We start from the raw sequence: 18,134 nt of genomic DNA, 5'->3' as shown, positions 1-18,134 counted from the left end.
GAAGCTCCTCACACCTTCCTCCATACAGCGTGAGGGGCAGAGGCCAAGCTCTGGTCAGAAAGCAGCAACCTGATGTTTGCAGACAATTTCTGGCCAATTACAGACATAGAATTTAAAACACACTCGAGCAACATCATTAATGCTACAGCCAGAAAGGCACTGCTGTAATTCTTTACCCTCTTAGAGGTGCACAACTCTGTTTGGTATAACGCTCATCCAAGCCTGAAATAAAATGTTTCTTTAGCTGAAGTTTCCTTCCGTCCCCTGGGTCATTCTCTCTGAGTTAACAGCATCCCCTACATCTGACTTAACTACACTGCATAAATCTAACTATTCGGTGACAAAAGCTTACATAAACGAGTGATAAAACTCTTCTCAATTCCCCCACCAAAGGCTGGAGCTAAACAGGAGATTTAGGGATTCAGATGAACCAGGAATAGTTAAAGGCTCATCTGAGCGAAGTCTGGGATAAAGCAACAGGAAAACATGGCATCAGAGCACCTCGTTCCTCACATGTGATGTGATCACCCACCCCAGCACCAGTCACCCTCAGTGAGCTCATGGCAGCCCCTCAGGAGCCCTGGCTGCTGCCCTCACCTCACTGGGGTCCAAGCACCTCAGCTCCGCAGCCCCACAGGACATGGAGCCCCACCAGCAACGTCCCACCAGCTCAGCACGCAGCTCTGCCACCTCCCAAAACGTGTGGGCCCTCCTGCATTCCTACAGCATGAGCATGGATGGTGCCCACCGCAGGACCTGGTGCTTCTGCTGGTTGACATCGCAGCTGGTTGTCATTGGAAGCTGACACTGCTTCCAAGATGAGCTCCAGAGCACTTCAGAGGAAGACCTTGGGCTGCATCTCCTATTGAACCTGTCCTTTTTTTGCACAAATAAATATTCAGGAGAGACAGAATTAGAATCCAGAATATCTTTGTCTCACTTTGTCCATCCCAGGAGTCCTCTCCACCATCCACTGTAGTTATTTTTTCCTATCACTTTGCTCTTGAAGCGCATGTTTTTCCTATTAAGTAGAACAACTCCAGTAGAAAAAGATTGAGAGGTTCGTTCTGCAGAATACTCCTTAGCCCAGTGCTTTGAATATTTATTGGATATATGGGAAAATAAAGAATTGAGCGCAAATCCCACACTGGAAGAAATTAACGACGTGTATTCAGGACTCTCAGTGCTGACTAAACTATTTGTACAATTCAATCCCAAAGATACGAAGCAAATGCGCCATGAAGGCTGGTGAATAGGGACCAGCACCCAGCACAGCTACAAAAGAAGGCCAAAGGAGGGAGAAAATGGTATCTATCACCTCAGGCTCCCCAAACAAACGTTCCAAGAAACCTGACCATCCTTATGGGGCAAGGATTTGCACCTGTGGCCACAGCCCACCCAACATCGGGCGCAGGCGGGGAGACACTGCTGATGGGCCATGGATCCATCACAGCATCCTCAGAGCAGCAATGGCCAAAGTGCCCCAATATGGGCTGGGCTGGGCCTGACCACCGACACGTCTGCTGGAGAACTGGTCACAAGGCTGAGCACGGGGAGCCAGCACCCACCCTTCCTCTGCAGCCTCCACTTTTTGGGATGCTTTTCCAGTTCACTGAAGGCAACGAAAGCTGCTATCAGGACTGCCACCTACCCAACATAGTTTGATTATCTAAAAGCCAGCGGTGAAGAGCTGCTAAGATCCAAAGGCACTCCCAGGAACAGCACGCTGCTGAACAACCCATAGGACTGAACGTCAGGGACTTCCCAAAACAGTGCATCCACCACCACTGCGGACACCTTCTGCCACCCACCTCTTTCGAGCCACAGCCCCAGCTCCAAAGCTGAACTCCCACCTTCCAACCTGGCAGAGAGCACCACGGCTGCATACGCTGCAGGAGCTTTGCCTAATGGCACAGAGTGCTCTGAGCCTCTGCAACAGCAAATATAACCTGTCATCCTCCCCTGGTTCCCGTTCCACGTGGTCTATCCTGACGTGTAACGCTGTGACCACTGAACACTGGTGCATGCAGCACAGACATTTTTAAAAGTCGTAGTTATTCAAGCATTCTCCCAGCTAGACACGGCTATTAGGTCTGCTCTGAACACAAAAGGCTTTTTGAGTACCTCCACTATTTCAAGACGTGAAATACTGTTTCTTATCAGTTTTTTAAATGAATTGAACCCAAGCATTAACACAAGAACAGTTAGACACTCATCATCTAGCTGCGGAATACGACGCTACAAATGCAATGGAAGCAGCAGGGAAGGACAGGGATACAGGAGCAATTCTTTGTGGGCACACTGAAGCCACCAGTGATCCAACATCTACAAACCAGCACAGATGCAATCAGGCTGCATGCAGCCTTCAAGTCCTCCTGACCATTTACCACCAGCAGGATCTCAGCCCTGCAAAGCCAACCCCACATGAGCACTGTGCAGGGAGGCAGCTGGGTTTCCCTCTGTTCTGACCTGGGATGGGCAGGCAGAGTGAAAGCAGCTGAGTGATCAGAGAGCAGCACCACAAGTACGATGCCAGAAGACATGCTAAATGTTCTCAACATAAAAACACATCAGTTTGCTTTTATTAGTATGTAACTGTGCTAACAAGTCTCGGGCACAGATTTAGTGGGATGAGGACCAGAAGCTCTCCCTTCCTCAGGAGCAATCCCCAGTGTAACAGCTTTTCCACATCGCAGCTCAAACCCTGTGGATCCACATATGCTCCCAAATCCCAACCTCATGTATACAACAGGACTTAATCCCTGGAAGAGACTACAGCTACAGTAGCCTTTAAAAACAAGCAGGAAAGAAAACCATTAGGAACAAACAAACAAACAGCCACACCGGGATCTGCTTCTAGCAGGGCTCTGCATTGCAACAGCTGCTGCAGTGGGAAGGGAACAAAGGGATCCTGCTCTTCAGGCCACCCCAGCATGATGGTTTTAGTAAGCCACAGGAAGAGGAGCAGCTGATGCTCAAAGCTTCCCAAAATGCTACCCCTTCTTTAGGTTGCGTCTTACCCTACAATAGCTTGAAGTCATCTACATCATCTCATGATTTAAAAGCAAGCAGGAAAAATAAAATAAAAAGGAGCGTGCTCAGATTTATAACTGTGGGGTTTTTTGTTTTTTTTTTTTGTACAGCTCTCAGCTTTCTCTGCATCTGAGTGCAATAACCATTTCCAGAAGTCTGTATTAAATCTTCACTGAAGTGCCTCTTCAGGAGGCAGGATTTATTGGTGGCAGCTGGCTGAAACCGCTCTGAGAGCACACGGGCTGAGCTCATCCATCTCAAAGAACAAAGCCAACCATCACTCGCGCTTATTTCAACTGTACACCCATTTTCTTGAGTTCAATGAAAGTACGATCACCAAAACAATCACTCTGTGCAAGCATTCTGTGCTCTGTACCTTCCCAAACCCAGCTGGCAGCAGCTCAGCACACGGTGCAGGAGTGGGTTGGGCAGCCAGGAGATGCACTCAGCCCCATCACAGCGACATCGTCCTTGAAAGCTGTGCTTGGGACAGGCCAGGCCTTGCAAATATGGATGAGTAGGAGGTGGATGATGATGGGCAACTTCACCATTCCTCCAATGACAGACTCAAGTAGGAAGGCGCAAAACAGATAGTTTGGAATCAATTGAAGAATCCCAACTTCCACAACCCTTACAGCCCAGGGCTCAGGCTTCCTATAAGAGGAAGCTTAAGATGGCTTCAGCTCCCCTCCAAGCAATGAGAAGAGGATTTCAACCCCAACGCCACAGATGAGGCCAGCACCCAGCAGTCTCTCCCCTGGCAGCATTCCTGTGCACATACACAGCTCTGGCAGCTCCACTTCCCGCAGGCAGGATCACAGCTGGGGAATCCTGCAGTTCTAAACTCACTGAGTTGCTTTGACAGAAACAACTCTGCACCCATACAAAGGGCTGTGCCACAGCTGAGGCAGCCTGATAACACTGGTAGCACTTGCATGCATTTTGCCCCCCAGTATTTGCTACCACATACATCAATCTAGTGGGGGGGGGGGGGGGGTGTCTAAACTCACAGGTACCTAGGACAAGTGTACTTTCCCACAGTAAAGCTGGCTGGAATGTAATTAAAGCATGGAGGAAGACTTTGAATCCAAGGAAGCAATAACCTACAAAAGAGAGCTGAACCTAGAGCAGGAAGGTTTGTACCAGGACCCAGAGCAATAGCACCAAATCAGGCTGGCTTCAGCCCGGAGAACTGCTGTTATGTGCCATTATGCACTGCTTTTATCCTGTAACAAGAAAAGCTGGGCAGTCTGCAGCCTTTACTAAGTGCAAAGGGATCACAAACCAGATCTGATAGCTCTGCCTTCCCTCCCAGAGTTATGGGCACAGAGCACCAATGAGACAAACTCAAACTGGCCCACTTGAGGGGGGAAAAGACACAAAAAAAACCATCCCAACCTGCTGCCAATCACACTGAAAGAGGTAGAAGTGGGTAAATCTTCACCAGCTCTCATGTAGGCTGGGTCTTGGTTTTCACATTTTCCTCTTAGCCAGCAGCAGTTAGAACAACATATACCTTGAGACACTGAAACAATGTGAGAGACTGCGATTAAGGATGTTTTTATTTGTTAAACATCTGAGCTTGCTAAAATTCAGAAGCAAAGACTCAGCCCTAACAGCACAAGAAGCAGAACGCCGACAATCAGCCAGCAGAAAGGCCGTATTTTTCAGCCACACACCTCCCCCGGCTCAGCCTTTCTTCTTGTGAGCTCAGCTGTAGCAATTAGGAGAATAATCTGTAGGAAGCTGACCCCCAAAAGCCTCGCTCAGCTTTCTCCAGCTGTTTCCTTCTTTATGTTGCCTTCAAACTCAAGCTCTGAAGAGACGATTCACCTCAGCAGGACTCCAAACTCTACATCTGCTCTGGGGGCATAATGTTTGCTGGCTACGTGGAAATGGTCTTTAAACTAATGGAGTCACTAGACTAAACAAAAATCCTCTCTGCTAAATCCACACGCTGAGGTTTTATTTTCAATTATATTTATGGCTGGATGTTTCAAGATTATTATCTCTCTTCTCTAATCATCAATAGCGCCGCTTTGCAGCACACCCAGCGTTCTGAAAGCATGGCACTCTAGAAATGCAAATCTGAGCCATCTTTTTGTAGGTTAAAACTGCCCACACCGACCTGTCCAGCAACACAGACAAAACTGCTGGAAGAAGCAGAAGGGCTCCAAACCACAACGTAACGCTGCTCTGAAAACAACACGTCACCGAGCACCATGACAAACTTGTTCTAAAAGTCAAAGAATCACAGCATGGCCTGGGTTGAGAAGGAGCACAGTGCTCAGCCAGTTCCAAGCCCTGCTGTGTGCAGGTCGCCAACCAGCAGACCAGGCTGCCCAGAGCCACATCCAGCCTGGAGCTGAGCTTTCCATTCCTGTGTGAAGTACGGCCGCACCCTGCTCTGCGGCCTGGGAGGAACCCTCAGCAAAACAGAGGAGAGCTCTGGAGATCATTTTGACAAATAGACTGAAAAAAAATCTTTTTTTCTGGTAGGAAATCATTGTGGCTAAGAGTAAGGAAGCACACACCACGCAGCCATCTGCGTGCCTCCCTGTACGAGCAACACATTACTAAAGGAGGAGGAAGGAGAAGGTAAATGGTTTTTTCCCTCTTCTCGCAGAGGAGTTCAGGTATGTGATTCTAAGGACACGCGGGGTGAAGTTCCTGCAGATCACCCTTCTAACAAGGAAAGCACATTGCTCCTTGGCAGACTGCAGAAAGCAGCTACTTGGTGACAACTTGGAATAAAATTCGCACTGATCTTTATATTTGATCAGCAAAATTTTTCCTTCATAATTTCTTTTGTAAGAAAGAACACATTATTTCTCTAGAGCAAAGCTGGGAAGAGGAATATCTCCACTAATGCAAAGAATTACAAAGTTTGTGTCCTGTATTGGTCTTCAGCACATCCAACACCACAGATCACAGGCAGAAGCCCACGTTTACATCTGTACACCTCTAACTAGATCAGCCAATGGGTTCCTGGATCTCCTTGGAGAGAAAGGAAAGCACTCACGTCTGGCCGTGCAGCGGGCAGCCGTCCTTCAGAACAAGCAGAACTTCAAGCCTGATCTGTAACAACTTTCATTTTTAACTTAGCAAAAACCTGAGGCAGATGGAACACAGCAAAGAGGGTAAGAGAAAACTCATTATTGCAGAAGATGAATTATTCCCCACAAGTCTCTTAGGTCACCTCTGCTATGCCATGAAACACACACACTTAGCACAAGGTTTAATAGAATAGGGAGTATGACAGAATGGGGCTATTTTTACCTGGGCTGAGCAATATCCAAGCTCCTTTTCAAGCAGTTAAATGAAACTCGTACCAAGAAGGACAATAGGAAGGAATTCATTCCAAGAGGACACCTCTGAGCCCAGGTTTTGCCCTTATTCCCAGCTTTCTGCTGCTATACGTGGTGAAGCAGACCGGTTCTGCCTTCTGCCAAGAGGGTAACTGGAGACACAGGAAGTGAACATGGATACCCCAGGCAAACCCACTGCTCTCAGAAAAGACACTGCCCAGGTTATGTAGCAGCCAGGATCCCACCACATTTGCCTTCCACAGCGAACCGGGTATGAATGCAAACAGCGAGAGCTCGCCATCAGATAGCAGCAGGGCGATAGGAACTGCACACAGAAGTGCAGAGATAAAATTGTATTGACAACTTATCTGGCTGGTACAGTATTCCTTAGAACAGGAACGTATCCGCAGCCCGTGTTGATAGCATTCTGCTCAAGATGCCTTTGAGGAATCTCTACATGCCATGCAGAACACAAACACTGTGAATTCTCAATGGGCCAGAGCTTCACCCTTGGGTTGCATCATCAATTCCCCACCATCCATGCTGGATTTCTGCCTCAGCCCCGATGCCTGCTGTCACACATTTCTTGCAGCCGAGGCAGTAGGCAGGAAATCCCAGCAGCACACACACTGAGCAGAGCCACGCAGGGGATCCTCGCCCCTCCGCTCCCGTAAACAACAGCTTATCTGAAATGAAATCATTAAAAACTTCATTTATTTTCACTAACCCAAACTGACGAGCACCAGATTTAATCCCAGAGTTAAAATCTTTTATCTTCCTTTATTTTATGTAGAGAAATTATTTCCCTTTCACACAGAATCCTACTGAGAAGTGCCCTCCTTACCTCCAGGCATGCTCCTGAGGGCACTCCAACTGCTGGCAACCCACTGTTACTCCAGATTGGTTAGTGACAATTTCCCAGGACAGACCATGCAGAAAACCTATTTCCCCCATCACGGTTTCAGCCGGAGGTAAAACATGATACCTGGAAGCAGAGTTGGGGTCACCTCTGGCAGAGCAATGCCTGCAGACACAGCGAGTGCCTCCTGACAGCAACGTTTGTCAGAAGAGATTTGCACGTTTCTTTGAACTGATGTATTCACATCCCACTCGTTATTTGAGAAAAAATCTCATAGACCTTATCACAAAGGAACTCGATGCTACGGTTGTGCTTTTCCCCCTCAAGTCTGGGTTTGTTTTTAAAGCACCAAACCTTAACGGTTTCTTTGAAGAGTTTTCTTATCAATCATTTCAGCAACTGCAAACACCGTGAGTGCAGAACGGGCTGCCTCTGAGCAACACGAGCAGTACTCTGCTTTTACAGCTTGGAATGAACTTACCTAAAGGAAACTGGCACTCGATTCTGATCTGTTACAGCAGGTAATCCTGTCACCCTACAGAAACCAGCATTGACACTGGCATGGAGGCCCACGGTGCCCCCAAAGGACTGGGGACCCTAAAGCAGCGGGCACAGCAGGAGCAGCCGTCAGCAGCCTGCAAGCAGGCCTTGGTGCAGAGAGCTGCAGGAGAGATGAACAGATGGGAGGACAAAGGCAGGAATCAAAGCACAGAACGCAGCAAGGAGGGCCTCAGCCAGCGCACGCTCTGCAGGTTTTGTGCCCTAAGTGGGTCAAGTGAGTTTCGTCCCTTACTGCTGCCAGCAGCAACAAGTTCTGAAATGAGACAGGCAAAACCCTATGGGGCATAGACAACGTTGTGAGTGTGCATGGAAAAGAAGGATATGCTGCAAGCCCTCTGAACAAGGAGATGTGGCAAAGACACAAAGCTCATTTCACTGCTGTGAGCAAATCACGCTTTGCACAGCAGAGTTTGGCACAGTGAGATGCACCACAAGATGACATGTGGATGTACAGAACACGCAAAGTACTTTTCTGACTAACCAGCGAGGTCCAAAAAAATAAGAACTTACACAGCATGCTGACAGAACAAACAGAGCCTTGGTAATTGCATTCAGTCCTCTTATCAATAAGAATGATTTTTCCTTCATCTTAAAAGTTTCCCAATACTCTGCTATCGAAGCAGTTTCGTGATGCTGATAAAAATCCACTTTATTTGTTGGCACCCTGTGACCACAGGTCTGTGAACACACGAGCTAAAAATCTCTGGAGCAAACCGAGATTTTTTTCGGCAAGTCTCCAGAAATTGGCCAACTATTACAAAAACAAAATCATCGCAGCTACCCCCGTACAGCCATTAACAACAAAAGGCTCTGCTCTCCCTGCACATCCACATCATTCAGTGCTGCAACACTGGCATATGGGGAGATAATCCCAAGCAGGATGATTCTGGATGCTAAGCAACCATTTATTTAGACGAAGTGGGAACACAGATTGGCCATTGTACATGAGTTTCCACGTGACAATGCACAGCAGCTCCAGCATGCTCCTTGGCACAAGGCACAGTTCTAAGAAGAAAGAAGAATTTAGTCAATATTTGATCTAAAAGCCCCGGAACACAACGTGAATTACAAAGATGCTTAATACTGAAGATTATGTTCCCTCCTCTGCAACAACAGGCTGAACCAAAAGCCTGTCGGTGTCAATGGAAGGGTTCCCACCGCTTTCTCCTGCCTTTGGCTTGAACACAGAGGGAAAAACAGGATTGCTTCAGAACCCTGGGGAGGGGAGAAGCCCGGCAGCAGACACCAGTGTGCTCAGAACCATGGGAAGGACCTGGCAGAGGCACCTGGCGTGCCCTGCTGGGCCAGCCCTGCAGTCACCCGTGCCCCGTGCCTCTTCTGCAGTGCTTTGCTGCTTTTGTGATGAGCTTCAAGACGTCCTGATGTGTGGTTTCCAAAACTGAAATGCCATCACTTGGAAGCTCCACTGAGCTGACACACACAGATGAAGGCTCAGCCCCAGCCCTCTCTGGACTTTGGTCCCACTGCCTCTTGGCCAAGAACCAACTTGTGCCTTCCACATCAGCCACCCTGAGATCACAACTGCAGCCGTGACTGTGGCAGCAGTGCCACGAAGGACACCCGAATTAAGTTTACTTTCTACACGGCTATAAATTCTGTTCAGGCAACGGCAGCAGCCTCAGATTTTAGCACCCATCTGTACCACTTGCTTCCCCGCAGATACTTGCTGTAGAAGCAGCACTCTTAAACAAGCGATTCGCAGCTTGGGCTGAAGCCTTTCACACACAGCGCCGACGCAGCACCGGCGCCGGGACGCACCGACGGCCGCCCACGGCAGCACCGCGGGGCTGCGCCGGAGCCGCACCGCCACCTCCCGGCACACGGGTGGATAAGAAGGGAACCCCTCCGAAGGGACCTGAAAGAGCCGATAGAAGTACATAGGCACGTGCTTCTCTTCCCAGCCAAAGCGAAAGGGGATGAAGTCCTGTTGAAGAGCCCAGACTGCCCCCGCACCTCCCCGACTCGTAAGATGAGGACTTTACGTTAGGCAAACGTCTGCAGAAACTGCCTTGAATTCCCATGTTTTGCTTCCCACCAAACACGTCAACTCGTTCCTATGGCTGTCTGACACGAGCGGCCTGTTACCACTGTCCTGCATTCAGGATTTCTTCCACATGACCAAAATGCCATCCTCGTGTTGGCAGAGCTGGGGGAGAAAACGCACGTGGAGCTGCAGGACTCCCAAACGTGTTAACTCCAAACCAGCAATTAAAGCTACATAGCAAAGACACACAGAGACAGGAGCACTGCCTAATGCCACCTGGGCATTACGATGGGGTCACAGAAAGTAGTGAGCAGCAGTTCCTGATGTACAGCGTCTACACTCAGTGTAATACAGCAACTCAGGGATCTAAAGGTGCACTGAAATATTCCAACTGGCAGCTCAGAAAGCATCATCAGGATGTTAAGTTCTGACAGCTCACAGGGAACGGCCCAACCCAGTACTGAGCATAACACAGCCCTACCATCACCCACCCCCTCCAGCTGCAAAGGACAGCAGCTCAGCTCCTGCAAGGCTCAATTCCTCCCAAAGACAGGTGGGACACCTTGCAGGAGAACCTTCTGTGCAACAGTTTGGTTTTGAAATATCTATAGAAACCTTGGGGAAAAGAAGTTCTTTAGGTAGAATCACAGAATGGCCTGGGTTGCAAAGGAGCACAGTGCTCATCCAGTCCCAACCCCCTGCTGTGTGCAGGTCACCAACCAGCAGCCCAGGCTGCCCAGAGCCACATCCAGCCTGGCCTTGAATGCCTGCAGGGATGGGGCATCCACAGCCTCCTTGGGCAGCCTGTGCCAGTGCTTCACCACCCTCTGGGGGAAAAACTTCCTCCTAAGATCCAACCTAAACCTCCCCTGTCTCAGTTTAAAACCATTCCCCTTGTCCTATCGCCATCCACCCTCTGGTATCAAACTAAATCTAGTCCAAGCCCAAGTTCCTAAGTTATAACAGAGCTTAGTCTGAAATCCAACAACATCACAAGCTCCTACAACTGCGATCCATCAGCTCCACAACCACAAACACACCGTACCAACTGCAATGCACAGTGCAGCCTCAGTCACTGTGCAGCACACACCGACACCTCAGTGGGCACAACAGCACACGCAGAGCAACACGCTGCAAACAGTCTTCAAGCATTATTTTCAAGGGAGACTGGACAGAGATCAATTTGAGAACAACTCTTACAAAGCACCAAGCCCCGCTCCGGTGTAATTTACCATTGTTCCATTCGAGTGAACAGAAATAATTTGCACCAGTTCAGAGCCAGCCCATAAAACGTGTGTATTTGCAACATGCTATAAATGAACAACAACAGTGTGGTCTTTAGAAAAAAGCACACAATTATGGAATTGTGAGCAGTGTACTGAGAGAAACAAGGTCACTGCCTGCTTACTTGAGATGTGGTTATACGCATTTGACCTTTCTGTAATAAGCGGTAATTTCATCCAAAACAACCTTTCAGAGGAGAAGGAAAACAAGTAAGTCACGTATCCTGCAGCTGCAGTTCATGATGAGACTCCCAGCCCTAATTTAAAGGTCACCAGCAAGACTTTGAAAGTGAGATTGCTCTTCATTTCTCCCGTATTTCAGACAACGTCATCGGGGTGAGTAGTCCATAACAGCAACACTGCACAACTGCCAGGCCAAGGCTTCAAGCTTCCCCTCACAGTTTACCATCTCATTAGGCCTGCCAGCATCAAGAAGAACACTGGGATAAATAATGATCTTGCTAATGTGTGTCACAGCATCTCTAGCAGCACTGCACTCTGATAACAAGCTGAGCAGCTGAGGACCTCCCTATGCAAGCCCTGCAAACAGGTTGGGTTGGACAGCCAGCTCTCACCTCCAACCTGCAGTGCCTCCACAAACCGAACCGAGACAATAAAACAGCACAAGGCAGCAAAAAGGAGGACTTCATTTAAGAAAGAACACAGCAGCAGTGAGAGCTAGGGCACTTTGTCTTCAGTGGCAAATGAACGCAATGCATTGCCAGCCACACAATCAGAGAAACAGCCGACAGCAAGAAGCATTTTGAGACGTTGGGAGGAAAAATGAAAAAACACAAAACAATGTCATATTAGGGAAATACTGTTGTTAAATGCAGTACCCCAAACATACCTGTCAGCTACTACAGTGCAGATGCTGTCAGTCCAAGCAATGCTTGTGAGGAAGATGCTGACTCCAGCATCATCCATGGGCAGCCTGACCAAGTCTCTTTTTCTTTGCCTCCCCAAACTCATTTCAACAACCAAGTGTAATTAAAGTCAGGTAATGCTAACCTAAGATCAGAGCAGGCTTCTTCCATAGCCATTCAACAGCTTTTGAGACAGGAACGATGGTTGGTCCTCACCTTTGCCTACTCAGTAGTTGGTGATGTGGGCAGTGTGCTTCACAGCGGCCTGTGTGAAAGGCAGGATCAGTGATGCTCACTGGTGGATTCCTAAAATGGAAGCTCCTACACGGAAACTCCCCAGTGCTGCACCAGGAGCCTCGCATTTATAGCTTGAGATTTTATTTCTACACCTGGAAATCTCACTGTGAGATCCTTAACAGAGCCAGAGAACATCCATGGGGAACATGAATGGCTGGGATGCCGGAGCCTGGATGAATGCAAGGAGCTGTTTGTGCATTCAGCCCAACCTGCAGGATTTCTTCAAACACCCCCAGTAAAACTCTCTCCCAGGAAGAGACTGAAGGGAGTCAGGCAGCCAGCCTGGCTTTTTTGACCAGAGCCATTTCTTCTACAGAGGAAACACCAGGCAAGGGCTGCTGGTGGCTCTCAGTACCTGCATCTGCCCGTTCTCACACCTAAGGCACCTGCACCTGACTGGAACACCTGAAAACCTCAGGCTTAGGATCAAGGCAACAAGAAAAAACTGAAGCCCTGGAAAAAAAAAAAAACAACCCACCACAGCTTTAGCATTCATAGGAAATATCCAGTGCTCTGGTCCAGCAAAAGCTGATTGTGAAGTTTTTATTAAAGTTTAGAAATGCCAAGTGAGGAAAAATCCAACTACAAACCTCCTTTCAAGAAAAACAGGACTGCTGCTTCCACATAGCCAACGTTACAATAAGCAGGGGTGACAGCGAGCTGGAGATGACTTGGACACACGTTCCAATGGTGTTCTTTCAGCTGCACACAACCAGCAGTGCTGACCTTATCAAACTGCTCCTCTCTGCCCTCCTGCACTCACCGCTGCTGCACCTGCTCACTGAAGCAGGAGGGGCAAAGCAACTTGCCAAAGAGCAGAGGTACAGAAAACTTCAGTGCTGGAAGCACATCCAGCTTCTCAGGGAAACAGCCATTCATCCGTCTGCACGTATCCTAAAGAATGGCCATGCAAAGAATGCACTTGTTTCTCTAGCTAGACCCTCAAATCACTTCTGAACCCTCTACCATCCAGTTACCTGCTTCAGGAAAGACCAAGTTATGTATTATTTAGATTCTGCTCCTCAGTTTTGCAGCCTCATATTTTCTATAGGGAAAATAACTAAGAAAAGCATTATGAAACTGGCTACTGAGAGCAAGGTGATACCTGCACAGACTATCTTCCAAGTTCTGCGCAAAACCCAGATGTGCTGCTCAGTCACAACTTCCCTATCTAGTGCCTTTATTTCTGCCTTGCAGCCATCATTCCAGAGCAGGACTTTGCTGCCTGCATGCACAGCCCCAGCCCTGAACTGCAGAGAGGAGCTCAGCACAGAGCGGCTGAGGCAGGAGCTGAGATGCCACCTGCAGCCTCACACCCACAGCTCCACATCATCTCCTTCTTCTTTTCCATTTTTCCTCTAGATGGAACATTTAGATAGTTTCAAGCACCCAGTCTCTGAGATAAATTGCATCTAAAGGTTACAGTGCAAAACCAGATATCTCAGTCCTATACAAGATCACTTACTAATTGCCCCACATACGAACGCTCATAAATTTGTTCATACACCTTGACAAAGGAATTGATTTACCATCACAGTGAAATACTGCATTAAACACGCATAATTCTTTCTTCATACTGCTCCTCCCCTCTTAAAAGCGTTGTTCCACTGCCTGTCATTCTGAATTATTCTTCTTTAATCAGAAATCCCAGTGATTTATTGAGCCGTTCTGCACACCCAGCTAACATTCATCTATACTCTTACTCTAATTTCAACACAACGTGTGCTGTTGTCATACCAACATAAGAAAGTTATGGATTTCATTTAAAGCCAAGTACAGTTCTGGAGCACTAAGATAAGATAAGGGACATTTTTATTCTTTTACAACATATTTTTCAACAACACAAATTTTAAAAAAAGACTTCAAAACGCCGTATTTTTGAGAGCATAAATATTATAGAATCAGCAGTTTGACACCTTGTAAGATATCAACCAAACATTGCTTTAAAGAATTAAACAAAAACCCAAACCCAGCATTTTTCTTACTGTCAAACCCTTTAACAAAGGAAACACTGCAGACCAAGATGCCACACAGGACAGGGGCTGGAAGGATTTGTCCCACGATCCATCATGGAGATAAAAATGCTCATTTCTTACCCAGCCCTCCGCTCACAGCCCAGCAGCTTTCATCAGCTCCAGCTTATGTGTGTTTGCAGCTCTGTTCCATCTCAGGAGATACCAACCAGCACCATGAAACCTGATCAACATTACAGCCTTGGAGTGCACTGAGTTCCTCACTCACTCAGTACAAGAACCCCTGTGCGCTCATCTTCTCACCTTGGAAGACCACTGCAGCGTTTGCCAAGACCAAGCTGTACAATCTCCTCTACACCTGCACCGATTTGGGGTTCATGCAGGCTGGAAACATGGCTGACACACAACACGGGTCTGAAACCAGCACACCACCACAGAATTAGTGGTAAATCACCAAAAAGAATCACTCCGACACAGTTCCACCTGAACACGACGAACAACCTGACTTCTCAGTCAAAAGTAACACTGTGTAACACTCATTCACACAAACTGCCTTGTGTGTGATCACACACGACGTGTCGTTTGATAACGTTATCTGTCAGTGGACCACACTGCATCCCACTCCCAAACACCCTGCACAACATTTGTGTTCTGCCACTCGGAGGTTCGGAGCTCAATAGCAGTAGATGGCAGGTGTCAAATCAAAGTGCTTTTTGGCTGTGCTGCATCACCAACAGCCTTGCAAACTTGAGAGCTGAACGAACCCTACCAGATGTGTGCTTTACTTGCAGAACCGAGGCCACGTGGGGAAACAACCCAACGCTTCCACGTGCACACAGCAGCCTGTGAACTTCACTGCCCTCAGCGCAGCGCAGCTCTGCCCCGCTCAACAGGACGTGGATTTTTGGTGCCCCCCTCCCTGCGGATCGATGTTCCAGCAGACACACCGCGCACTGGCAGAAGGTGCCTGCAGAGCTGATGGAAAAGCTTACCAGGAAACAAGCTCAAATCAAAGGAAGGCGCACACCCGAGCTGAGAAGAGCAGCACGGAGATGTGACCACAAACAGAGCGGTTAAAGAAACCCTAAGATAAGCAGAGAAGGGAGAGGAGCAGCCGACCGGGCACGGACACGAGACCGCAGAGCCCTTCTGCTGCTGGCGCTCCACGCCGCGGTGTGAGTCCTGAGAAAAACCACTCCTGCACAGCCTGCGGGTTCAACACCCACAGATGAGCTCGGAACGAGAGCACGGACCGACGAACCACCCCACACAGGGCGGCAGCTTCACGCCCTCAAAATGGCGCTCTCCTCCTGCGCCACGCCCCCAAGGCTACCACAGCGCCCGCGCGATGCCCCATCCCCCCAGCCAATGAGAGGAGCGACAGCGGCCCGGGCAGCCAATCGGCGCGGGGAGAGGGCGGGGCTAAAGCATGGCGGCCGGGCGGGACGTGAGCGGCGGGCTGGAGCCCGTAGCCGTGGCGCTGTGGCCGCCCGGGGAAAGCCCGGCGCCGTTCCAGGTAGGCGGAGCGGGGCGGCCATCGGGAGCGCGTCGGCCGGGCGACGAAACGCGGCGTTCGGCAGCGCTGAGATCGCTCGCTCACCCGCGGGGGGCATCGGCGTCACCGAGCCGCGCGTCCGCCGTCCTTCCGACGCGGGCGGCCGTTCGGATAGCCCGGGTACCCGGGAGAGCCCGGTAGCGGGCTCTGAGTGCCGCTCTCCCCGCAGTACAGCCCGGACTGCGTGCCCGGGGCGGACGGAGCCATCGACCCCACCGAGGTGACCTTCCAGGGCTGCCCATGCCGCGTCCGCTCCTGCACCGCCCGCTCCTGCCCGTGCGTGCGGCTCGGACGGCGCGGCAACGTCCCGCATTGCGCCGCGCCGCTCTTGGAGTGCAACGCCATGTGCCGCTGCGGGGACGGCTGTCAGAACAGGGTCGTGCAGAGGGGTCTGCAGGTCAGGCTCCAGGTGTTCAAGACGGCTAAGAAGGGCTGGGGCGTCCGCGCTCTGGAAGCCGTAGCCAAGGGGAGCTTTGTCTGCGAATACGCCGGGGAGGTTTTGGGCTTCGCCGAGGCACGCAGGAGGAGCTGCGCCCAGGCGGCCCAGGATCCGAACTACATCATAGCCGTGCGGGAGCACCTCCACGACGGGCGGCTGATGGAGACCTTCGTTGACCCCACGTACATCGGGAACGTGGGCAGGTTCCTCAATCACTCCTGCGAACCCAACTTAGTGATGGTGCCCGTCCGCGTTGACTCCATGGTGCCCAGGCTGGCGCTTTTCGCTGCCACCGATATTTCTGCTGGAGAGGAGCTTTGCTACGATTATTCTGGGAGGTTCCATAACTTACCGCCAACTGAGGGGGAACAAAAAGCTTCAGAAGAAGGCAGCGTGCTGAGGAAGCCGTGCTTCTGTGGGTCCCAGACCTGTGCTGCCTTCCTGCCCTGGGACGGCTCCCTGTTCCCCGCTGCAGACACACATTCACAGAGCTCTCCGTAGCTCCCTGGCCATACGTAGCGATGCCATTTTCTCCAGTAGTTGAAGTGCACCTAGATCAAACTCTGCAAACATCAAAGAACTATTTTTTATAGAAGTATAAAGCGAGGTTTTGAGTAACAGCTGAGAACATAAGATTTTGAGACCACCTTCATGCAGCGTCCCAGAGGCTGTTTTCAAGGTGGATGATAAGAAGCTTCAGGGTGTTCCAGTCTCAATTACTGACCCGGGATTGGTGCTTTCTTCTTGTTTTCAGCTGACAGCTTACCATATGTTAACAAATTATGTCTTTAATTTGTACTAAAGCTTTCAGAACGAATGAGCATTAACACAGGTATGGAGAAGGGAGCTGTGGTAACAGCAACAGGCAGCTCTGGCAGTCACACAGAGGAGTGAGAGAGACAAAGGAATGCTGGAATTTGCAGTAAGAGGCATTAGATGTCTTAAACCTTGTTGTAAGAAATAAATCTTTAAAATGAGTTGCTACAGTTCTCTTGTTCCACCAACCGCAATTCTTACACATGTTCAAAACCTGCCCTAAAAGGCTAACTTAAATGCTTCCCACCTGCTTTTCCTCTTCCAGTCACATAAAGCAGCTTGCCAAAATTCCTCATTAAGGGACTGTTCCATTTTGTTATTGTTTAGCTTCTGTGCAGAGCGCACAGAAGGCTCATGGATGTGGTTTAGATAGATGGGATGATTGCACTTCTATCTTGAGGCTCATCTGCTGTGATTTCTGCAGTAACAGCAAGCATTGCTTCTACATTACTTTCCAGCACTGCACTATTGCACTCCAAAAGTAAAATCAGAGTGCAGCCCAAAGCAGCATGGCACTGCTGTTCTGGCTTCTGAGATGGATTAAAGTTGGAAAGTGAAGCACATCTGAAAACAACAGACTGAGAAGTTAGAAGTTAGGAGCTATTGTTTTCTTTTCTCTGTTTCTACAGAGGCAAACAGAATGAGGCAATGCCTGCCTCCTGCAGCAGGAAAGAAATAATTATTGCATCTTCTTTTTGTTATCCTTGCACAGAGATACACACACGTGCTGCTGTGCACGGCCTCCCTGCGGCGCTGCAGGAGAGCAGCTGGGGAGCGTTCTGTCTGCACTCCTGTCACTACAGAGGAACACCCACAGGAATGCAGCTGCTGTGAAAGGTACCATTCCCACACAGCGGGGGCAGCAGCTTGATTTCCTTTGGTCTGAGCTGGGCTGTCTGATTCTACAGAACTGTGTGGTTCTGTGACTCAATGCACGCTTTGCTAGGAACCAGAACACAGCTTAGACTGCAAGATTTCTCGTCTTGTTGAGGGGCTTATCTGGTTTTCTTCTCCCCAAGGGCATCGTGGCAGCCACCCAGACACTTTCAGCCTACAGGACAGGAGGTGTGGGAGTAGATGATCCAATCTGCTTCCTCTTTTTCCTCTTGGAAAAAGTTTCAAGATAGGTTTGTCTCCTG

The 18,134-nt window shown here is 49.4% G+C and overlaps 1 protein-coding gene across 1 annotated transcript; it reads left to right on the top strand.

Moving 5' to 3' along the window:
- Positions 1-16,017: 16,017 nt before the first annotated feature.
- On the top strand, positions 16,018-17,156 carry LOC122162964 (histone-lysine N-methyltransferase SETMAR; the record flags this gene model as incomplete). The annotated part of the gene is made up of 1 exon (XM_042823774.1): positions 16,018-17,156. A coding segment is annotated over one exon (663 nt), but the record flags the coding sequence as incomplete, so codon positions are not given.
- Positions 17,157-18,134: the final 978 nt, after the last annotated feature.

This window comes from Centrocercus urophasianus, unplaced genomic scaffold (assembly GCF_019232065.1).
Source record: "Centrocercus urophasianus isolate 14NV4802_14NV808 unplaced genomic scaffold, USGS_Curo_1.0 seq_22, whole genome shotgun sequence".
Lineage (NCBI taxonomy): Eukaryota > Metazoa > Chordata > Aves > Galliformes > Phasianidae > Centrocercus > Centrocercus urophasianus.
The sequence above is the reverse complement of the archived record's forward strand: the minus strand, read 5'-3'. Positions and strand labels throughout refer to the sequence as shown.